The sequence below is a fragment of the Lissotriton helveticus genome, chromosome 5_1 (assembly GCF_964261635.1).
Source record: "Lissotriton helveticus chromosome 5_1, aLisHel1.1, whole genome shotgun sequence".
Lineage (NCBI taxonomy): Eukaryota > Metazoa > Chordata > Amphibia > Caudata > Salamandridae > Lissotriton > Lissotriton helveticus.
The window spans coordinates 1,096,003,876-1,096,028,773 of record NC_136065.1 but is presented as its reverse complement, the minus strand read 5'-3'; the positions used below and the strand labels follow the sequence as shown (position 1 = coordinate 1,096,028,773).

The 24,898-nt window shown below is 45.6% G+C and overlaps 1 protein-coding gene across 4 annotated transcripts in view; it reads left to right on the top strand.

Moving 5' to 3' along the window:
- SH3PXD2A (SH3 and PX domains 2A) overlaps nt 1-24,898 on the top strand; it is an 868,884-nt gene that overhangs the window by 153,517 nt on the left and 690,469 nt on the right. For all 4 annotated transcript variants that reach the window (XM_078643704.1, XM_078643703.1, XM_078643706.1 and 1 more), the window contains one exon: nt 20,902-20,977. In XM_078643704.1, coding sequence (XP_078499830.1) covers nt 20,902-20,977 — 76 coding nt within the window. The remainder of the gene's footprint in view (nt 1-20,901; nt 20,978-24,898) is intronic.

The window sequence follows — 24,898 nt, the reverse complement described above, 5'->3', positions numbered from 1 at the left end:
GCAAAGATAGATTGGCAGGGAGTTCAACTCCTTCGGGGCTATGACTATAAGCTCCTTCCTCAATACCCTTGCTCTCCCCCTCTTTCCTATATCTGCAAACTATTAGTAGGCGACTATTCTTCCAGTCTCTTCTGCATTACATTTAGGTGACTGCTCCTCACCCAGCCACAGATGGGACGCATTGTGTCTTGGGACATTTTTTTAAAAGCATTGCCACCATCCAGGCTAATCAGGATTTGTGGATGGATCATCTGCATAGTTCTATAAACTGCATCTTTTTGCTGTCCGCTCTCTTATCGGAGGTCTCATGTAGATATTGAATAAATGTGGAGACCATGCAGAGCCCAAAGGACTCCACACTTCACCTGGACCTCTTCTGCACGATAACGGCTAGGTGGACTGCTTGAGTTACCTCTTTTAGGTCTAATTCTACCTATATATACAGGATTCCTGATATATTCATATGCCCTGAATCTTAGCCCCTTTAACCTTTGCTTTGAATTTCAACGAGTTTTTTTTTTCAACATAATGTGATTTAATGTTAAAGAAGGTCAACTTGACTTGTTAGTGTTTGTTTTTGCTGCCAGTGGCCATGTTGTTTCTGAATAGGTTGACTGTGCAGTGCTGGCCCTTTATGTACGCTTGGCTACAAGTTGATGTCTGTGGAGTCTGTGATACTGGTGTTGGGAATTTCAACAACTCTTTTAACGCTATTGTAACTTAAACCACTGTCAGATGAACACCTTCCCCCAGATTTCGGTCCCACGGCACCCCAATGAGCGTGAAGTCTGTATGTATCTGAGTTGGCCAGACCGAGTGCTCGGTGCTAGAAATCAAGAAGTTCCGGAGCTGGAAACCATAGTTTGCAGTGGTGCCCTTCATCCTGAGCTGCACCACTCTTGACAAGGAGAAATCTTCAAACTTTTACCCTTCTTCTGTGGCTATCCGGATTCTGCTTCAATTCCGTTCTTGGCCAAGGGTGGAACAAGGTCACAGATGCTCATTCTTTGCCACACACAATATCCCTCAACACTGCGCCATCTTGCACGGTTAATTTGAATCCATATTTGCATGAGTAATCTTAATAGTTTAATGTTGATATCTTGTACTTATAGACACAAATAGGGTGCAGCCCATGCCCAACGAAGTGTGCGGATAATGTTTGACCAGAAACAAGCGTATAACCTGAAAGCTCCAGCTCACACAACTGAGCGTCTGTGATGAGGCATGAACCATCATGTCCCAGAACAGGTTTCTAAATCTCCCCTGGAGCAGTGAAGGGTGCACTCACCAGCTCTTCAACCTGTCGGTTCCTGTTCTGCCAGTACAGTTAATTGACACTAGCATCATCTGAAGTTATAATTGTTGTTTTAATTATTTTTAACAGTTGCTCTTTGGAACTTAGTGATGTGATCCTATATCCTGTGGAATGATTTTTTGTTACTTAAAGAAGCAGAAAAAGTATACCAAGGTAAGAGGAGACTTGTTCCAGAATTATCATCTCTTTCGAGAGGATAAAGGCCAAAAGATATTAAATTGCTCGGAAGAAGTTATGAGCCAGCACACCACACCCGCTGGACAAGAGTTATAACTTTGCAAGTAGTGGTACCTACAAAACAGCCCTACTGGTTACAGATGGGTGCAGAAAATCAGAAGGGAAGGGGGGGGATCTTCTTCAAAGCAAGGCACCTAATAAGAGAATGGTCCAAGAAGCTTGTAGGCCATGCTATCATCTGTCTCTGGGGGTGTTATTCAACACCTGCCTTCCTGTGGACCGAGGAAGGTTGTTGTTCACTCTGGGTGCCTTCAAGACAGAGCGGGGGCGATTAACTGTGGGTTCAACAATGATCCTCATGATTCTGTATTAACCATTACCTGCTGCGTCAATGATTTGTTGTGTTTCATAGCTACTATGGTTTATAGCAGTGAGTGCTGGACCCATCAGAGTTACCTCCTATTTTATAATGTAATCTGCTGCACATCTGTGTTGTCAGGAGATTATTTCATTGCTTAAAACCCCTTCCATGCTCATGACAAGGTCAGCTCGTCATGAGGCACACTGGAGCTGTGCTAATGACGAGCTGACCTTGTCATGAACAATGGGTTTCAAAGCTTTTCAGCACCCAGCGGGAATTGCCTTAGCACCAATGTGGTTAAATTACGGGGGTCTACATCTGGGGTTTAAGCCCATGTGGAAAATAGGATTTGTATCGGAGTGCTTAGACATAATGAAAATAATAATACTTCAGTCCCTCCTTAGGTAAATGGAAATCAGGCTGACCATTACATGACATTTACAGAAGCACAGAATCAAAGACATCCACCAGACAGGTTAATGGGCAGAAGTGGTCAGGTTTCCCCATCGTTCCTCTGCTGCACAAGTAAACTGGATTCACATATTTAAGCCCAATGGACTAGAGCATTAATCCATTGAGTGTAGAATTCCACCTTTTGTGATGGTAGAAGGTGACTTGGCCAGCTTTCTTTATCTACACTGTAATTAATAGTTATTACCAGACAGACTAAAATGGAAGAATCTTGATTTGGATGAACCGAACCGTCTGCCATTTGAGACAAGAATCTGATTAAGGTCGTGCTCGTTAAATATTGGAGTGTTATGAGAGCCAGTGAAGACAGCACATTTGTAGATCTCCAGGCTGGTTTAGTTCATTTCAATGTGTTTTTTTAAGTTTCTTTATTGAGAAAATGCACTAGTGATACAGAAACAGAACACGGGGAACTTCAGTGCTAATAAAAGCAAAACAGGATCAACCCAGATAAAACGACCAACCGTAACAAAACAATATGAGGGATACAGAATCGTAAGGCGAATGGGTAATGGATATTCACCACCAATGGGTCTCGCACAGCGAAAGAAGGGACGAGGGCAGGTAAGAACCCAGAAGGAGCCTGCCGGACCTGGGTGAGACCAGTAGACATGAGTAATCGGCTATGGGAGGGAACTGAAGGGGGTGGAAGGGAGGAGGGATAGAGGGGGGAATAAAACATCAGACACTCCAAGAAGTGAACATAAAAGGGAAAAGCAATGGGGGGAGGGTGAGGCCAGCAGTGAACGAAACAAGACACAGCAGGACCCAAGGGAAGAAAGTGGAGGGAGGGAGGGCCGGGCCAGAATAGAATGGGTGATCCATTCAAGGAGCCTTAAGGAAGGGTGCCCAAGTGTCCAAAAAACAATCATACTGGTGAGAAAGTCTGGTGATAATCCCGTCATAAGAGGACACCCGATATACCTCACGTAGCCAATTCTCCAGGGTTGGGCAGGTGGGCTTACTCCAGAGCCACAGAATAAAAATCTTGCCGGTGGCCAAGGCGGAGGTCAGCCACCTATATGGCTGGTTTGTGATTGTAGGGCATTGGGCAAAGTCATGAAGCAAAACAGTTTGTGCTTTCAGTGATGGAGGGACCCATAGGCCACTAAGATGGTGTATTTCCACAGGACATGAACGATTTCCCTGACTATGGACCCACACCTCCAGCACGCAACAGACGGTAGAAGAGAAGACCTGCGGAGTTGATGTGGTGAGCAGTGCCAGTGGTGCAGAACCTTGTAGTAACTGAATATGAGATGGGCCTTCTTGAGGTATCTATCATGTTCTTCTAGTATGTCACCCCAATCCATATCAGAAGATTGGAGGTGCAGTCTTTCTACCTACCAGTCCCGAAGGGAGTGAGACCGCAGTGCAAAGTAGGGACGGTCCACCAAAGTTCGGTATAGTCCCGATATAGCCCCTTTGTAGGTGCCCCATGTCCGCAAATGTTCCATCAGGGGCAATGAGGGCAGAAGGAGAGGCGAGGATCCTAGGACCTGGTGAAGGTAGCGCAGCAAGGTTGGATAGTCCTAGTAATACCACACCAGGAGGCTGTATTATTCTTGGGCTTCTGCGAAAGATTTGTACTCCGTTCGCTACTAGATCAGAAATTTAGTGTAGCCCCTAGAGACTAACTCCGGCCAGTGGGGCCCAGAGCCCCCGATTAGAAGGGAGTCATTGCATCACTGGGAGGCATGTGCATAGACAGTGGGGTGGCTTCAGCAGATGGTGTGCCTTACGCCAAGCCCGGAGTGTGTTCACCAAAACAGGGTGGGAAGCAAGTGATCTGGAGATAGCCCTTAAATGGAGCAGGCACAATCCTCGGAGGTGGCCCAAAAGAACGGATTCAAGGTTACCCAGCTGGGGGTATCATGAATAACATATTGAAGAGGAGTCAGTTGAGACGCTAGTCAGTAGCACCAAAGGGCGGGGAAGCAGAGGCCACCATGGTAAGTGGCAGCTTATGGTCAGTGGCAGTTTATCCTGTGTCATCCGTGGTTTCCGGATGCTCCACAGATAGGTCTTTAGGGTTTTCTCCAGGGTGTCCATCAGGTGTACTGGAATGTAGAGTGGTAGCATATGGAACATATAGTTCAGCCGAGGCACCACGTTCATTTTCAGGATCTGTGTACCCCCCCCCCCCCCCCCACCTCTCCCCACCCCCACAAGAGAAAGGACCAACGGGCTATGTCAGCCTGAATGCTCGTGTGGAAGTGTTCGGTGTTTCGTGCCACCATTTATCGGAGTCCTGGCATGACCTCTATGCCAAGAAAGCGAATGGAGGTGGGGGACCATTTCAAAGGTGAATCAGCCAAGACCGTTGGTAGTGTTTGTTGTGTTAGAGGCAGGGCTTAACTCTTACTCCAATTAATTTTGTTCCCCGAAAGGGAGGAGATCAATGTGTTTCTTTAACAACTGCTGTTAGATGACTCTTGGGCCAATAATGCTGCATCAATTACTTTTTTCAGGTCAACAGACAGAGTGTACATGAAACATTCCATTTAAAACTTTTTTTGTGGGGGGTATTACTTTAGAAAGTGAACAGCAAGTCGTCTCTTGTGTCACATTTTAATATGAACCAGTAGACTGTTACTCCTATTTTTTCCATAAGACTCCATACAGTCACTAGGTTAAATTAATTTCACTGTTGACATGAGTGTTGGCATTGTGTTTGCATGTCACTGAAGCTATGAGAGGTGTTCAACAGTGATTGTTATTTTTGATGGTCAGAAGTCCGGCTCTAATGCCGTCGTTCACTAGCATTCACCTGTGTTTGATTATTGCGTTGATAGCCGATAACATTAATCAGGCTAGGTCATTCCAGGTGGAACAAGGACACTAATGTTATATTCATGCAGTATGTGCCCGTTCTGAAGAAATATACAGATACCGACATGCAACCTAGTCTTCACTGTCCATGGTCTGTGGCTACTATTGCCCAGCCTGTTCTACAGACCCTCTTTCCCTAAAGCGCAGCCTGCCTATATACGATCTCTTCTTTGCTAACACTCTGAGCTCTCTGGGAGGTGGCATGTTTATCCTATTGGCAGGCCAGTGAAAAATAAATAGATGGGCAGTGCATTGCTTCTCAAAGCGTGGTGACTTGGAAAACACACTACAGGAAAGAAGTAATCACCCATCCACTAGCATCATTTCTTTATTGGTTAGGTATGTATTTTTGTAGGATTTTCATGGCTCAGTATGATCCGGAAGGGTCTTACAGACTGATAATGTGGATGGAAAATCCATCAGTTTACCTGAGAAATGTATCCACAAATGTGTCCAAGCTTCGCTGTCACAAATGTATATGCTACCAAGATTTTAGGTATTACTTTCATTTCCACTGGTTTACTGCCGCCTGTACTAGAATGGATGTTTGCAATGGCAATGTGCCCATTGCATTTGTCGCATATTTGCTATTCATGATGTTAATCATATACTTTCGCTAGATACAATGAATAAGAAAGTCCCCACACCTTGTCTAAATCTAAGGATATTCCAGGGTTTAATATTAAACTTCAGGTATGGTGCTTTCTTTGAAAAATCAAAGTGACAGAGCTCCACTTCAGTTATAACAATCCCAATATTTCCACTACACACTTTCGAGGAAAGATCTTTGAAAAGTAGCTGCACATTAGGAAATCCTTCACAAAATGCAGTGATGAGATTTACAGATGGTGAGAGTTCCAGGATCCCCAGTAGAAACATTCATCTGGTAAATGAATTTCCCGAAGGAGAGTCCAAGCATTACTCATATTTATGTTTCCTTAACTTGAGGATTTGGGCTTTATCTGAAGAGATGAGCTTGAATAAAAGAATACGACTTCTCGCGTTTATTGTAAAAGCTTTGCTTCTCCGTTTGTTTATTTCTCGTGGAGTAGCGCGGAAAAAAGAGCAGGAGCTCTACTACCTTGCAGAGAGAGCGTCACTGGAGCAAATTCTTCCTCTCTTTAGGATATTGACCTTCCAGGATTGCTTATTGCTTGCAGGTCCTGTCTATTACTGACCTGAAGCATCATGCAGGATTGTGGGCCTTCAATCCCTACCGGAGGTCCTTGCAGCAGAGACTTACTGGGTACTGGAATGAACTGCAAATAGAAGGTTGAGGTAGTATTTGTTTCTGTTGGGTTACAGTTACTTGGTTTTTGTCCGAGTAAGTCCCAAGAACACTGTTCATGCCTTATTTGATGGCGGACAGTGTTTTCAGATGTTTGACCCCAGTATTCCAAACCTCTTGCCTACTGCTTCCTTGTTGATCAAAATCATACAATTGCTGTGATTCATAAAAAGCTGTTATTGGAAGGTGTTAGGAGTTTGGTGGTCCCATCGTGTAGGATAAGAGCACTTTGGATGTGCCGCACTCCACTGATTACTGGTTACATCACGCTGAAGAACACAGTGGTACATACATGGACATTTACATAAAGGATGGGATTGGATAAGTCAAAGACACCCATGGTACCAGTCACTATTTTAACATCCCTCCTCCTTTAACTGTTGTCCTGCTTCCTGCTGGGAGTCCTGTCTGATGCTGCAGCATGAGCTGGATTTTAAGGGCGTGTGGCCATAAAAAGCTGCGTTGAGGAGGGCAATTAATGCAGCCCGTTAATCTTCGGTATCTTCTGCTGGTTCCCACAGTGTGTCAAGCATCCCTTCCCAAAAATAACTAAAATATCACCACTTCCTTTGAGATGGGGCTTCCGGCATTGCTCCCCGGAGTCACCACCAGCTCTTCCCATGGTTCATGCTTGCAGTTTTAGAAATGACTCGGGATCGCATCCCCTCCGCTAGACACCTGTGGTCTGCTTCACTCAACAAAAGCACGAACCCTGGTCTCCTTCAGGGATTTTGAGCCACAGCAATGGCTCCTAACACTTTTTTTTGGTGCTCATCTATCTGTCTGTCTGTCTGTCTGTCTGTCTGTCTGTCTGTTTGTTTTTTTATTAAGGTAAATATGCAGTATACATATAGAAAGTACCCACAAGTGGGTAAGTACATTGACAACTCTGATAGCATACAAACAGTATATATCTAGGGGGGTCTGGCAGGTCACGAGACCTGAACAATAACCAGTGACAGTAGCCATCTTGGTCATTGGTGCAGCTTGTGTGATCTCCACAGAGGGTCTAAAGTGGTCCTCTCCTGCAGGCTGATGCACTGGAGGGTGCCACGTCAACAGAGACAGGTCACCGGGGGATTTAAAGCAGAATGGGAGGTTGACCAGAGACTTACATGGGGTGGATTCTCAACCTCATCACTGGCTCCTAACACATAAACAATCACAGCTCTTTACGGTTGTGATGAAACAGGCAACGGTAAGTGTAGCCTTGTTTCAAGTCATGAGTGTTCTGCATTAATGCCAGGTGTTTGTTCAACAGTATTCTGAGTATAGGATTTGGTGAACAGAAACACAAGATGGCTACTGCAACAACAATATGCAGTAACTAGCCAGGCTACATATGATAAGGAAATAAGCAAGAGAAGACAATGCACACCAGACTTTAGTCAAGGCTAAGCCAAAAACAAGCTGAAGGTGTTTAGTATTAGCAATGAGTAGTTGATCCGCGCCTTTGGTTTTTTGTTAATTTTTTGTGTTGTGTTTGTATTTTTTGCTGTTGTGTTATTTGTTCTGGTGCCTAAAACTTTGATTTCTTCTTCCTAAGTGCTGATCTACAAATGCCAGAATGAATAAGGGATTAATATACATGACACCAAACAGGATCCGATCCTGCCTGCGCATTTCAGGAGCCCATCAGTGAAGAATGCAGTTTTCACAGCTGAAGAGTAACTTGATTGTGTACTTGGGGGGCAGGCACTGAAACACATACACAATATGTGTTTCAGTGCCTGCCCCCAATACCAATCGAGAAACCCATCAACAGTCAACTTGCCACATCAATCGAAGAGCACAACATCCTCGACTCCTCCCAATTCGGCTTCAGAAAAAAACACAGTACGGAAACTGCCTTCCTCGCGGCAACAGACAACATCCGTACCTTACTGGACAAAGGAGAAACAGCTGCCCTCATCCTCCTCAACCTCTCAGCGGCGTTCGACACAGTCTCTCACCGCACCCTAATATGCAGACTCCACTGGATCCGCTCCTTCCTCTCTGGCAGAACGCAGCGGGTGAGGCTCCCCCCTTTCCTCTTGCACCCTATACCTACCACCTGCAGAGTCCCCCAGGGGTCCTCCCTCAGTCCTACCCTCTTCAAGGTCTACATGGCTCCGCTCGCCCCCATCATCAGAACCTACGGACTCAACATTGTATCATACGCAGACAACATCCAACTCATACTCTCCTTATCCAACGAACCCAACACCGCCAGACATAACTTTCGAGAAGGCATGGAAGCCGTCGCCAAATGGATGAAAAACAGCTGCCTACAACTAAACACCAACAAAACGGAAGTACTCATCATGGGCCCAAACCCCGTTGCCTGGAACGACACCTGGTCACCCCCCGCCCTCGGAAGCCCGCCCATCCCCACGGACCACGCTTGCAACCTGGGAATCATCCTGGATTCAGAGCTCAAAATGGGCTGCCAGATCAACCCTGTCTCATCCTCCTGCTTCCACACCCTCCGCCTCCTACGTAAGACCTTTAAATGGATCCCCCTCGAACACAGAAAGACCGTCACTCACGCCCTGGTCACCAGCAGGCTCGACTACCACAACGCACTCTATGCCGGAATAAACAAAAACCTCACCGCAAGCTACATAACATCCAAAACGGCGCTGCAAGACTGGTCCTCAACCTGCCACGACACTGCCACATCTCTCAGCACATGAGCACACTCCACTGGCTCCCCATCGAAGCTAGAGGCACCTTCAAGATGCTAACCCAAGCTCACAAGGGCCTCCACAACACCGGACCAGCATACCTGAACAGCCGACTCAAATCCCACGCACCCCAAAGGACCCTACGATCAGCCCAGCTCTCCTACGCCGTGGTCCCCCGCACCAGAAAGACCAGATCGGAAGTCCGCTCCTCCTTCCTCGCGGCCAGAGCCTGTAATGACTTTCCGCTCTACCTTAGACAGATAACATCGCTCCCCATCTTTGCAAGAAACCTCAAAACCTGGCTCTTCGACAGACCCCCTTCTTGATGGACTGGAACCTGCGACCCCCCCACCCCAACGCCTTGAGACCCTTACGGGTGATTAGTCGCGCTTAACAAACACCTCATTGAATGATTGATACCAGCCCTGGAAGAGTATGCATTGTTAGCGTTGGCGAGAGACATTGTTTAGGTGGAGTGAGGGGCAGAAACTGCCATGCATAGGCTGCTATTTACAAGCCCTGTGATTTAACCATCCTGGCTAATCATCTTTTAAGTAGAAGTGTACCTTCAGTTTTAAGATCTGACTTTGGCTCTGCCCGCATGTTGGGAGTCAGGAGTGCATGTTTTGATTGGGAACAATGTGTGTGATTCCCAAAAAAAGTGCTTGCCCTTCAGACAGCTATGATCATTTTGTTTATTTTTAGGGGCACACACATGACTTTGGAATGCTATTAAAGTGACTTAGATAACTAGATCATTTGTGTTGTTTTCCTCTAACAGCAGCACAGATGGGAGGAGGGCAGTCATTAACCTGTATGGATGTTTTGGGCTGGTGACACTGTCACCAGCCCTTTTCAACCTACATCAATATTATTTTACAGTTCTTTGCTTTCACACAAATACATATCTATTTCCATGCTATTTACTTGTAATGCTCCTCATTACTCTACAGCATTTCTTTGAAGCCAGAACTATTGGCATTGCCAATGCTTGTTGCTAACTGTAGCAGCTGGTTTGTGACCTTTATCAGTAGCGGTTTGGCAATATGCTACAGACTAGAGTGTTTAATAAACAATAGTCTACAGAATTGGAGAATGTCCCATCATCCTGTGGTGGAATGTCGTGACATCATTGTGGGAATCAATGGGCTTTTGAGTCCGGCCTCCCACGACCCCTATCATTTCGGTGAAATGACAGCATTGGCTTTGGCCACATTACTCCCAGAGCTCATGTCTCATTGAATTAAAGGAAACCTTGAAATCCCATATAGCGATAAGGCTGCTGTTGCCCGCCCCATACCACCAGTATAGGTGCAGCCCCTGGGGAGTTTGTCTGGGATCTCACTCCTTTCATCTGAAATGTGCCCCATACCTCTCCAATATGTCGGGATCCGTTGCACACATCTCACCCTCGCTTTGACCCCCATCTTTGATGTGGTTGATGTGGCAGCTTCATCAAAGCTAATGGCCCTCGAAGACTCCCCCGGGGAGCTTGACTTTGAGACTTCCGGTTTCGATCAGACATGGCATATGTTTGTGAGTTTCTGGACTCCCACCTCTTGGGAGCACTGATTCGTACAGTAGCTTTTTAACTCTATCCGGGCCCCAGCGCGATCTAACCCTTTCACTTCGAGTACAGGAAAGGAAATCAATAAACAGGTCTGGCATGACGAAAGCAAGACCTCCTGTAACCCCAAGAACCTGGAAATCAGCCGCCATCCCTAGAAAAGTCTGGAAATGTATATGTTTATAAAGGCCTGCAGATGTGCTGTACATGGCACTTTGTCATTACAGGACTTTAGTGATATGAAGGCCACGAAATCAAAGGCCCGCTGGTTTCTACATGTGTGGCTCAAATACGTGTTTGTTTCTATTCATTTATTTTATATAGCGCTGCAGACATAAACACATAGAAGAACGCTTTGCAAGTAACAACAAGCAAACTGCAGTGTGACAGACACCCTTTAGGCATAAAGCATGAATGGGCGGGGAGGGGGGGGGCAGGGGAGCAATGAATACTAAGATCTGATTGCTTTGGGGGCGCTTTCAAAATCCCAGAAGGCTTTGCTTTACTGCTGCCGCCAGCCCCAAACTGCTTTAATCTGCTGGTGCTTCACTCACGGAGCTCTTGATGATGCCTTCTTCTGCTGTCTAACACCACAGTGCTTTACTCTGACGCCGCCACACCATGTTGTGCTCTGCTTCTTTTCACTCTATTTTGCTGTGCTGTGTGTCCTGCTTCTTTTCACTCTAGTGTGTCCTGCTTCTTTTCACTCTAGTGTGTCCTGCTTCTTTTCTCTCTAGTGTGCCCTGCTTCTTTTCACTCTATTGTGCCCTGCTTCTTTTCACTCTATTGTGCCCTGCTTCTTTTCACTCTATTTTGCTCTGCTTCTTTTCACTCTATTTTGCTCTGCTTCTTTTCACTCTATTGTGCCCTGCTTCTTTTCTCTCTAGGTTGCCCTGCTTCTTTTCACTCTATTGTGCCCTGCTTCTTTTCACTCTATTTTGCTCTGCTTCTTTCCACTCTATTTTGCCCTGCTTCTTTTCACTCTATTCTGCTCTGCTTCTTTTCACTGTATTGTGCTCTGCTTCTTTTCACTCTATTTTGCCCTGCTTCTTTTCACTCTATTTTGCCCTGCTTCTTTTCACTCTATTTTGCCCTGCTTCTTTTCACTCTATTGTGCTCTGCTTCTTTTCACTCTATTCGGCTCTGCCTTTTCCCCTCTATTTTGCCCTGCTTCTTTTCACTGTATTTTGCTCTGCTTCTTTTCACTCTAGTGTGCTCTGCATCTTTTCACTCTATTGTGCTCTGATTCTTTTCACTCAGTTATGCTCTGATTCTTTTCAATCTATTTTGTCCTGCTTCTTTTCACTCTATTTTGCTCTGCTTCTTTTCACTCTATTTTGCTCTTCTTCTTTTCACTCTATTGTGCCCTGCTTCTTTTCTCTCTAGTGTGCCCTGCTTCTTTTCACTCTATTGTGCCCTGCTTCTTTTCACTCTATTTTGCCCTGCTTCTTTTCACTCTATTCTGCTCTGTTTCTTTTCACTGTATTGTGCTCTGCTTCTTTTCACTCTATTTTGCCCTGCTTCTTTTCACTCTATTTTGCCCTGCTTCTTTTCTCTCTATTTTGCCCTGCTTCTTTTCACTCTATTGTGCTCTGCTTCTTTTCACTCTAATCGGCTCTGCCTTTTCCCCTCTATTTTGCCCTGCTTCTTTTCACTCTAGTGTGCTCTGCTTCTTTTCACTCTAGTGTGCTCTGCATCTTTTCACTCTATTGTGCTCTGATTCTTTTCACTCAGTTATGCTCTGATTCTTTTCAATCTATTTTGTCCTGCTTCTTTTCACTCTATTGTGCTCTGATTCTTTTCACTCTATTTTGTCCTGCGTCTTTTCAATCTATTTTGCTCTGCTTCTTTTCACTCTATTGTGCTCTGCTTCTTTTCACTCTATTTTGCTCTGCTTCTTTTCACTCTATTTTGCTCTGCTTTTCACTCTATTTTGCCCTGCTTCTTTTCACTCTATTGTGCTCTGATTCTTTTCACTCTATTGTGCTCTGATTCTTTTCACTCTATTTTGTCCCTCTATTTTGTCCTGCTTCTTTTCAATCTATTTTGCACTGCTTCTTTTCACTCTATTTTGCTCTGCTTCTTTTCCCTCTATTGTGCTCTGATTCTTTTCACTCTATTGTCCTCTGCTTCTTTCACTCTATTGTGTCCTGCTTCTTTTCAATCTATTTTGCTCTGCTTCTTTTACCTCTATTTTGCTCTGCTTCTTTTCACTCTATTTTGCTCTGCTTCTTTTCCCTCTATTGTGCTCTGATTCTTTTCACTCTATTGTCCTCTGCTTCTTTCACTCTATTGTGTCCTACTTCTTTTCAATCTATTTTGCTCTGCTTCTTTCCACTCTATATTGCTCTGCTTCTTTCCACTCTATTTTGCTCTGCTTCTTTCCACTCTATTTTGCTCTGCTTCTTTTAACTCTATTTTGCTCTGCTTCTTTTAACTCTATTTTGCTCTGCTTCTTTCCACTCTATATTGCTCTGCTTCTTTCCACTCTATTTTGCTCTGCTTCTTTCCACTCTATTTTGCTCTGCTTCTTTTTCCCTCTTGACTCTACTCTCCCCTTCTTTTGGGTCTGTCTTACAGTGCTTTGCTACTCTTTTTAACACCGCATGGCTCTTTTCTCTGCTGTTGGCTCACACACTGTACAGGGCTTAATTTTGCCGTTGTTAATCCCATACTAGGATAATCAGCGTCTACATTTGACTGCTTTTCTGTTGCAGCTCTTGCGCTCCTGTGTAGATGCCATAGAATACTCCATTTGGGTTTAACCGTCTCTCCTGTGGTTTGCTCCTTTGTAGACTCCATATAATGATCCTTGATGGTTTAACAGTGCACCCAGCCAGTGGCTCCTCTGTTATTCTTGAGTGGCTCCTCATTTACTCCCAGTAGACTCCATACAATACTCCTTTGTGGTTTAACAGAGCTTCCAGTGAGTTGCTCCACTGTTATTCTTGAGGGGCTCCTCCGTTACTCCTGGTAGACTCCATGCTCAACACCCCATCAGGGGTCACAAGCGCTATATAAATGTAAACTTTTTTCCCTTCTTCTGTCCCTCCAATATCCTTCTCAATCCGAAGAACTGACTAACATATCCACTTCTCAAATTACTTTAGTTTATCTCAATACTAAATCACCACTAATCCTTTATGGGTCTGGAGTACAGCGCTACTCGCCGAAAAAGCGCTTTGATGCCTCGTCAGTGGTAGTAAGTGCTATATAAATGCAATTGCAATACAATACAATATAGCACTCCTTGGTGGCTCAACAGTTCCTTCAGCGAGTTGTTCCTCTGGTTATTCTTGAGTGGCTCCTCTGTTACTCCTGGTAGACTCCATATAGTACTCCTTGGTGGTTTAACAGTACTTCCTATGGATTGCTCCTCTGTTGTTGTTTTTGTCGCTCCTTGGTACACTCAATCTAATACTCCTTTGTGGTTCATGAGTATCTCTGAGTTGCTCTTCGATCCCTTCTGTGTAATCTCCATGTAATCCTCTTCCCCTTGATCCCTTATTTGTTCCTCTTCTTCTTGCTCCATCCTTTCTCATTCTTTTTCCCCTGGACTCTCTTACACTCCTCCCACCTTCCTCTTGGTCTTTTCTCCCAAGCCCCAAACTTACCCTACCTCCATCCCGCTATCTCCTCTGCCTCCACTTACCCTCTCATCTTCCCCTCTTCTCTGTATCTCCTTCTACCTCTGGCCCCTTTTAGGCCTTTCCATGTGTCCCTTTCCCTTCCTATGTGTCACTTTCCCTTCCTCACTACTGTCTCTGCTTCCTCCCCTCTTCTCTTCACTGTCATGCTTTCTGCTTCCGCCCCATCTACCCCTTGACCTGGGTCCTGCCCTCCCTTCTTCCATCCTCCCACCACCCCCACCAACTCCTTCCCTTCTATTTTATGGTCGTCCCACCTTCTCATAAGCCTCCCATATCCATCTCTGCTCCTACCTACCCTATGTCCCTCTCCTCTCTCATTTCCTCTTTCCTCCAACACCCTCCCTCCTCCTTTCCATTTTAGCCCCACTCTATACTTCTCCCTCGTTTTCCCCTCCTCCCCTCTGTTCCTTCCCCTTCAATCATCTGATGCTACTGTAGGAGAGTGGAGTACGATGTGGTGTGGGTGTTTGACCTCACCATGTAATACTATTATGTCAGCCCAAAGATGGTCCTTGGATTCACACTAATAAATGCTTAGCTCAGTCCTGGTAGAGGGGCAAAGCTCTGTCAGGCTTTACTAAAGGAACACGTGTTAAGCATTTCAGACTACCAGCATAGAAGATAAGTAATTGATACAATTTGAGAGAAATCTGACACTAATTTATGAAAATAGAGTACATTTTTATCTTAATTTAGACACCAAAACAAACAAAATAGCATACATGTAACTGAATAGGTTCTTAAAGCAATACAAAATCAGAGCCAAATTATACAGTGAAAATGTAACATTGCGGTCAGTGGGAAAAACTGCTAGTGCCAATCGGTCACTTGCAGATTTAGTTGGGTTGTATCCTTGCAGGGAAAAGGTGATGCAGGTCCCAGGACCAACCCATGGCAGTCAGTTCAATTTTACCTGGCCCGTGGAGCCTGGGTGCAGAGTTGTCCTGGCTGTCCTTGGTGCTGAACGGGAGCCGCTGGAGGGCTGCTTTTACAGCTGATATGGTGCTGTGGGGAAAAACATGCAAAAACACAAAAATGGGTCCACTGTTAATTAATGTCGGATGAACATTGGATGGAGCTCCCTCTAGGTGCAGTGTCAAATGCAGGGGTTGGTTGCCAATATGACAACCAACAAGCCTTGGCAGTGGTAACTGGAGCAGAGAGTAACTGGAGTCTGGTGGTCCTGGGGAACGTGGTAGTTTCCTGTAACTTTGTGGAAGGCAGGACTACAGTCCCCACAAAGCACTAGACCATCTGGGTTTGGGTATCACTCAAAGGGTCTGATGGTCAGCGATTCTTCAGATCCAGGATGTTGTTTTACCTGCTGTTTGCATGGGACTAGTGCCACTAGTCCAGGGGAGCCTGTGGGTGCTTCAGACTTCCACAGGTGTCCCTCTGTCTGGGGGAACTGAGAGACAGCCTAGGACGAGTCTCGGTCAGCCAGTTCCAGGAGCATTGCCACATGTGCAGGGTATCTCTCTTTTGCTTTGAGCAAGTCTTCTTATGTAGACACCAGTTGCCTCTTCTGTCCACTTTGATTCAGGTTGTTCAGAACTGAGGTTCTGGTGTCAGGGGTATCCCTTAGATTCTAGATTTAGGGAAGTCACTGGTGTGGGAGCGAGTAGCCAATGGTTTGATAGTCCATGCATCTAATGCGCCCCTGAGGTGACCACATCCGGCAGTGGGGGTCACTTTTTCTACCCAGAACCCTCTATTCTGCCAGTGCTAAAGATGCCAGGAATCAACTTTTAGTGTACAGACCTGGCTGCATTTTATGACAAGATGGTGCTAGACAAGAGTATGCCCCAGAGAAGCCCGATAACTAAGGATAAAATTATCTCCACAACGATCTCGGGTAAGCCCAGAAGAGAAAGTTGCTTAACAGACCCACACCCCTGAGGTTGGTGTCAAAATTCACTGGAACTGGCACGTGGGGGACAATTAATGCGAAGGGGCTCACGCGGTGCCTCAATTTATACTGAGATGAGGTATACCATTGGCCTCAGCATCACTGTAATCCTGAAGCCCACAGCACACCATACCGCTGCTATCCTTTTTTGTATAAAATCATCTTTTATATTTCACTATTTATCACTATGTCAATCACTGAAGCCCTGGAAGTTGGCTATATACCTGACCTGCTTTAAAAATGCATAAAAAGATGCTTTTTGTCAAGTTTCTGTTCGTAGGTATTTTACTTGACCTTTCACTTGATTGGCTTTGGAGATAATTAGCTATTCTCACAAATGTTTTTATTCAGCTGTTAATTACACCTCTGCAAGCCATTCTTTGTGGAGGAGGCTGATAAACACGGATGGACTTGATCATAAATCATAATCTAAGCCCACTGGTGGCCAAGGCTCGACGCCAGTTCTCGGCCTGGCCTCACTTTGCATACTCCAGGAAGCCAGCATCTGATGGCCTTTTACTTCCAAATCACCATCGAACAGAGTGCATAGTGATTTCTTCTTTTATTTTACATCGTTTTAAACCAACCACTTCTTCTTGTGTTGCTCCATTAATCTAGACTGTGGATTTTTTGGGGAGAAGTTCAAACCAGCCGGAATTATTTTCCCACCCCAAAGAACATGCCCTCTTTGTTGACACTTCAGGCCCGCACATCTGTTAAAAATGCTGAAATAGGGGGAATGTGCCAGTGTTTTCCTAGCCTTGTTTTGTTTAGAAAATGAAACTTTGTCTGTGGGCCTTGAATGTAGGCCGGTCAGCTGCAGAAAGCATGTTTTATTTGTATAGTCACCTGTGTCAAGGGAGCGCAGGAAGTCGTAGTTGTATTTTCAGCACGGGCAGCCTGTGTGAACTGGGTGTTGGGCCTGCAGAGCTTCCTGGTGGCATCTGCTGGCACACAGGAGGAGTCTTTGATCATGAGTTATGTGTAAGAGCGTACTCCTTTCTGACCTCCTGCCCAAAAGCACTTTCTTTTATTTGCACTTTCTTGTGTAAATATTTATTTTTTATTGAAATTCAGCCCCATTTTTATCGACTTAAATGAAAAAATGCCTCTCAGAAAATACAACCGATCACCTTCAAGTTTGCCCACACTTTAAAGCTGGTGTTTTAACAAGCAAAACGATATCGCCAGCCTAGCATAATTCAGAGAAGCATTTTCGTTGAAGCCAATAAGCTAGCTCAGAATGTTAAGTGGCAGCGCTTGCCCTCTTTGCGCCACCTGCAGGTCATGATTCTGAAATTTGGACGGGCCTACTCAGGCCTGCGTTTTTCCGAGGTGCACGGAATAAGTATTATTGTGTTGGTTTGTATTAGCTTCAGGGGGCATATCACGAATAGTGCCTGTGGGATGCAATGGGTGTTGGTGCATGCTTCTTGGGCCTGCATGGCGCTTTTGGTTTTACAGAAGGGACCTCAGATGCTTGTGTGGGCCTTGTGCAATCTGGACTGTGCCAGCACCTTCATGAGGCACTGTTCTCTGATTTGCATGGTGGTGTGGCACCAGCGGATGAGCGAACACTTTGGCTTTGCATCCGTGTCATATTACAGACTCAGGCAGGGCACACGTCCTAAAAAAAGAAGTGGGGGACGCTGACGTCACAACAGGAAGTGACATCATGAAAGGTGGCTTGCACCATCAGACTCATTGCCTCCCCTCCTTCACCCCTTAGATGCGATTGCATCAGAGAAGCCAGCTCGTGAGTAGCGTTCTGAATGAGCTCCGATCTCGCTCTAGAGAGGCCAAAGAGTGAATGTGTGGCTCTGTTTGTTCCAGTTATCGAGCTCCCGGTAAAATAAATGGGGGGACACCGTCCACCCGCGTGGTACCCCCGACTCGAGCCCAGGACTCGGGTGAAGAGACTGTGCACCAGGTAAAGGTGGTGCATAGTCTGTGGCCCCCTTCCCAGAGGAGTCAGAAGGGGCACCCCAGGCATACTCTTGCAGTCTGGTGCAATAATACACTACACCTGCTTGCAGGGGATGCTCTTTCCTTCTCCAAAAGGAGGTCAGTGCACCTTCATTGGCAGACGGAGCTGCTGTTTCAAAGCACAGCCTTGTCTTTCACACAGTCACTGTCCTACGCACAGGCGGAAGCTGGCAGAGCTTGCACTACAGACAGTGCATTTGTTTGAGGAATCATGGTACAAGCAGGAAGTTCTACCCATATGTAACTTCAGTCCCAGACCTTACCCAAGTCCATGCATGAATAGCTCTTGCAGTTCAGGTTTTGCCTTGCATTTTGGGACTTGTAGTTCTGTGTATCCCATTAAGAAACTAGGTCTACAAATCCCAGAATGCAGAGTAAAACCTGTACAGGATGAGCTACTCAGGCACACACCTGGGACATTGGAGCGCACCTATTAGCACCTAATATTTGGTTGGGCATGAAATGGTTCAAATTGTCACATGTTCTCTGTGGATGGTCAATTTAATCTGGTTTTTAAATAACTACATTGATGTTCATGTGGATCGGTTTCATCCTACTGGTGTCTGATGCCTCTCCAATGGGAGCCAGTTGTGCATATTTATAAGTGAGTGATGATGAGGTAGTTTGTGCAGATCTACTCTGCGTTTTTGTGCAGTTGGTGCTGAGTGATGTTAATTTGGGCTGGGGTGTGTTCTTAAGTTATTGCTGACAGAACTATGTTCCTAGCTTTACCACCTGCTTTCTGAGCTTAGCATATTGATTGGAAATCTTCTTGCGCAACCTCATGACCTGTTGCGTGCATTCGTTAAACACGTTATACATTGGTACACTGAGTGAGTGCAAAGTAGATACAATTTATTCTAACCAATAAATGCACTGTCTGTCATCAAAATGGCGCATCTTTATTTAGGAGTTTTTAGGTAAATGCAAGGGCATCTTTCTGGGTCAAAAGCTGCCTCCCAGCTCATTTATTGTTATATTAACATATTTTGTGTTGAAACTTGTATACATCACTTCGGACATTAGCTAGACCTCAACGCGGGAGACTTTGGAATAAAAGGGGGTTGGGGTCGTGTTTGATTTCGTGTGAATTTCGGTTGCTGCAGATTCTTCTCTGATTAGCTGGACACTGCTTCCCTTCTTCAGTACATGTGTCTCTTATCCTCAGCACCTGTCTGTCCCAGCTCCTACGTTGACTGGCTGCATCTGGAGTGCGTTCTTATTTGTACGTTTATGGATTTGAAAGCTGATGTATATATGGAGTTACAAAGCTACCTAGATATTGATGAAAGATGGCCAGGCACCAGGCACTGGTGGGCCCATTTTCTTGCCTGTTCTAGCACCTCAGACGATGCTGTGATTTTTTTTTACTATAAAGAGAGGTAGACCTTTTTTGCTTTCGGAATGCGTGTTACTCTTTTGCATCGTCCTGTGTACTCGTGACCTCAGCTCCTATACAGGCAGGATTCACTCCGAGCACATACTGGATTTGACTCCGCAACCTTCTCATTCCCTTTACTTTTCATTTATGCTTTGCCTGTAACTAGTCAGTCTGTAGTCCGATATATTTCTCTTCCCTTTTGCCACGAGACACTACTAGAAATGGTCTGCCGAGGCTCCCCTTCCCAAAAAAGCTCCGTGAGAGCCCGTGGCAGCGGCCACTGGGGAGGCCCGAGCTCTAAGACTCGTTTGTTTCTGTGTTAATAGAAACAACATCTGTGGAGGTCTCTGCAGTGCAATCCGTGAGCTGGGTGGTCCTCTGTTGAGTCAGGTAGGTCCGTGCACTCCTCATCTCGCTCCTGCTCACAGCCGAATGAAGAGCGACCGAAGTACGGTGGCCCGCTGGGCCTGATGGCATCGAAGTGCGTCCATCTTAACCACGCACACCTGGGGCCGTATTACACACAAGGCGCATTTTCCTTCATTGCGCTGGGCACACCTTTTAAAAGGTGAGCCCAGCGCAGTGAAGGAAAAAGCGCCGTATTATGATGATTGCGCTGCCCTCATGGCAGTCGCAAACTCGCGCTGCCTTGGGGGCAGTCCATTCATGTGAAAAACAGAGCGGCTGCTTTGAAGCCGTTCCGTGTTTTCATAGTGCAGGCGGCAAACCGCCTGCAGTTTGGAGGGGGATTAGAGATCCCCTTGCAGTCTGGAGCAGTCAGTGACTGCACCTGCCTGCAAGAGGATGTCTTTGGAGGGGTGGGCGGTGGGGGGGGGGAGGTTGGGGGTTCATAGGACCCACTTTCCCCCTCCAGAGGGCTGCTCTCAGGGGGTGCACTGTCCGTGCGCCTGTTGAGAACTTCTTTGCCTCTGCCCCGCGTCTTTAACACGGCGCAGGTGCAGATGCAAAGGGATTCCCTCATTTGCATGGGGCATGCCCTCTGAAGATATCGCTGGTGCTTTATGTGCGCTAGAGCTATCGGTATTACAGAAAGGGCCGCACAAGAGTCTGCAGCCCCTTCTGTAATATGTCAGATATGCTCATGGCACAGGACTGCACAGTGATATAATGTAGGCAACTCCTCCATTGATTCAAGGTGATTTTAGATGGAAGGCTTCCCAGAACAAAACGTTTAAGATGCAACTGGTATCGAGGGCAATGCGTGCGCCACATCATCTGGGCTGCAAAAAGGCCAGCTGAACATTCATTCTTTCCTCTATTTGTTTTGTTTATAGATGCAAATGTTGGACCGGTTTCCTGTGGAAGGAGGTCAGAAAGATCCTAAACAGAGGATTATTCCGTTCCTGCCAGGTAAGATGTATATTCAATCACAATCATTGCCTTGCACTGCGTTCCTGTTCCTGCTTGATAGATGGCGTGCACGCCGGAACTTTTATAGCCGTGCTTTTGTTTGTATGGTCATGGCTGCACCTGGATTATGTGAGTGGTGATTCTCTTAACTTTTGCTTGCACCCCTTTGTGTTCACCAACCTTCATGATGGAAGCACACAATGCACTTCCTGTTCTATTTAGGAAGAAAGAAAAATCGAAGCCGACCAGTCGAGGCTCAATGTGCGGTGTATACGTGCAACTACGACAGTTGCGTATCACTTTTTATGACGACAACTAAATGGTTTTGTTGGGTCTAGTGGCTCTCTGGACTGATTCATTCACTCCAGGGCCAATATTACAGACATTGTGCACCCTCCCTCTTTGTGTCATGGCGCAACCTGTGAATAGTTGCTCCAGGTGCAAAAAGGGATAGTGCACCCTTTTACAAATAACTTGCTTCGCCATGGCAGCCGCAAACTAGTGCTGCCTGGGGGTGCACATTCAGCGAAATATGAGGCCGCTGAATGAAGCTGAAACTTTCTTTCTCTGTGTAGGCAACACCTACCTGCACTTTAAAGAGCGGGCAGAGAATCCCCTGTAGGTGAGTACAGTGAGTGACTGCATCTGCCTGCAAGGAGCATGTCTGGGGGGCCTTTAGGACCCCCTTCCATTCCTAGAGAGGGCTATCTTTAGGACCCCCTTCCATTCCTAGAGAGGGCTATCTTCAGGTTGCAATACTACTAGTGTGCCACCTTTTTGTGGTGCACTGTCAGTGTGTCTCCTTAGTGCATAATTGCTTCTGCATCTGCGTCTGTAATAAAACTCCCCCTCTAGATAGCACTAGCCCCTTCTGTAATACTATAGTGCCCTGGGGTACACAAAGCAGGTGCATAGGCCCTTTGCAGCTCCAGTGCTCTATATATAGTAGGGCCCCAGTAGTGTGTTTCATGTCATGGTTACCTGTGGGTCTCCTTTCCTTTGATCCTTCTCATGTCGATAAAATGAGTACTATTGATTTAGTTAACAATAAACCACTGTTATTCAGCACCAAGATGCCCGAAGGACAAATGTGAGCCTTACTTTACGCATACTTATCTTTATGTTATGCTACCTTTGGCAAAACAATACATATTTTGGACTACTGAGCCAGAGAGGGTTAATTGACCAAACAGGAAGCTGACTTAATATACAACTGTTTTTCCTTTGTGTCTTGGGACTCCATCTTGATGTTACAATGATTTGGTTAATAGTTTCCTCTGTCAGTAATGCTGGGTCTTTATTGATTTCCAATAGCTTGAACCTAAATGTGATGTCAGCTAAAGGTTTACTGTGTCCTTCTTTGTCCCAAAGAGCGGTGATCATTTTCAGATTAGCTCTCGTTTCTTACGATCCTAGTATATTAGTTTACACTTTCTTATACATTTGACTAATTTGCCACCAGGCCGAGGGGAGAGGAGACCGGCGTGGTGAGTATGCCTGGCATGATGTGCTTGTCTGTTGACTCCCAGTATTTATTTACATATTAACCCTTTCGCTGCGGCCGCGATTTTTCCGCTGTGCGGTAAACAAAAGAACAGGGCGGGGCCGTGATGAACCCCAGCCGTCATCCGCACACGCCCACCGCGGGGCGTGATGGCTGGGGTTCGTCACCAGCATGGGAGGGGTTAACATGCACACAAGAATAACAGTCGTTAGTGAATGAAATCTAATGGAATTTAGGGCTTTGCGATACCTGAGAGACTGCAACAAAAAGAACAATCTAAACATCCAATGTGTGGCATAATACCCAAACATAAGCTCCAGTTGTACAATTTGCACCAGATTGTTGAATGGAAACTGAGCAGTGATAGAGCGCGCGAGGTCACCCAGCCAATAATTTCGCCGTTTCCGGCTTCAGGGCCCATATACTTTCAATTTACCATATACATTGATCGGGCGACTTCACGGGCTCTACCAATTTGTGTGTGTTTCCCTACTGTTATTACTCAGTGTACCCGATTTACCATCCACCGACACGGGTACCTATGACCTCAATGGATCAGGGAGCTAGCTGTAAAAGGAAAGGCAGCAAAATACCAACCCAAAATGACATTCAATACTGTTTGTAAATGACCACGGACAACTGGAAGTTTTAAAAGCTTTATCTAAAGTTCGTTTTCGTTGAGCATTAAGTTTACAAGAATGAGACAATCAATAACCAAGATAACGAAAAGTACATAACTATAGAGAAATAAAGTCAGGGTAATCATGAAAATACTAATATGAGATGCAACAAGAAACGCTATGCATTTAGGGCAAAAGTTCTTTGGAAAATTTAAGTAAGGCCGTTCTAGACCATATCAGAAAATGACAAACTGCAATGCAAAATATGATTTCTAAACGGTAGGATAACATAGGAACAAGTTTAAGAAAATATGCAATTACCTTTACGTTTCAATAGCTGCGGCAAAAAGCATGGAAAAATCAACATCTGCAAGATGTCTCTTTATTGAAGCAAAGACAGAAAATTAGAAAGGTGCAAGTTCAAAGAATTTGAGCAATATTTACCTAGACTGGTGTGAAAACCAAACCCTGGCCACGGGTCAGTTAAGGACAGGAAACCCTCAAGGAAGGATACCCCTCAAAGGACATCAGGTGCAGAATGGACACCCCGGACAGGACAGGATACCCTCAGATTAGGAATCAGGACAGGACCCTCAGGACAGGACAGCAAACCCTCAGGACAGGACCGCTCAGGACAGGACCACACCCGCAGTTTGGAAGCAACGCCTGCGCTCCACCCTCTCTGCAGCTATCGATCAAGACCCCGATTGGATCAGCGAACTCCCAGCAAAGTGCTTCGCCAGCACTTTAAGGTTTAGTAAAACCTTAGTCTATGGTCAAATTTCAGACAGAGTGCTCCGCAGCGCTCTGTATCTTCAGTCACCTATTGAGTACGATGGGTCAGTGACAGGTCAGCTAAACCAGACAAGTCGGACAATTTCCCTAGGTGAACCCAGGGTAGATATACAGTTTGGGGACGGTGTACCACCCCCCAATGTTGCAAAGTGTCAAAATCCCTCAATTTGGATTGGTCCTAAGGTAGGTTTTGGGTAACACACCAATCATAACACACTATTTGGATGCCTAATTTGCATCTCTGGGTACCGCCTAGCAAGATTGGGGTTCCCATGAGGAACTGCAGGGAAATACAATTGACAATTAACATTGTTGCCGAGTAGGGACACATGGCTCCATTTTCCTGGGTTTTCAGGTCAGTTCTCAGGAGCATCTTGCCCATCTCTGCCAGCTGGCCAAGTTCCACCAGTCAAGGCTGTCAGTTCCCCAGATGGAGGTGCATGCGCAGAAAGGCCCTCCAAGATGGCATTCAGTTCAGTCAGACCCCCATTCCCCGCGGTACATGAAAAGTAAGCGAGAACAAATTAATACATAGAAATAACATTATGAAAACACATCACAGGGTTTGTACTTTCAACTTATCACTATAAAATATACTTATGCGACCTAAATGTTAGCTAAATATAAACAGGCACAAGAGCAGTGGCACGAGCAGTACCACGTTACAGGCAAAGCTATGTATTACGCATGCGCATAAATTTCCCTCCAAACCTGCAGACGCGTCAGGACACGTGAGTGTGGCTGACGCATGCGCAGTAACTAAATACAAGCAGCGGCCATATTAAATAACTCGAGTAAATTATTTTAGTAAAACACATAGGCAAGCGTCGGGCAACTTCGTTTAAACACAGAATAAACGTTAGTAAGACGTACAACTTATTACTGGATTACACATAGACGAGGTTCATGAATTCGGCAAGCCGCAAAATATGCGAAGCTTTGCTTCATCAATCCCCTCTTTGATGATATTTACTATCATCACAAAATAAATGGAACCAGATG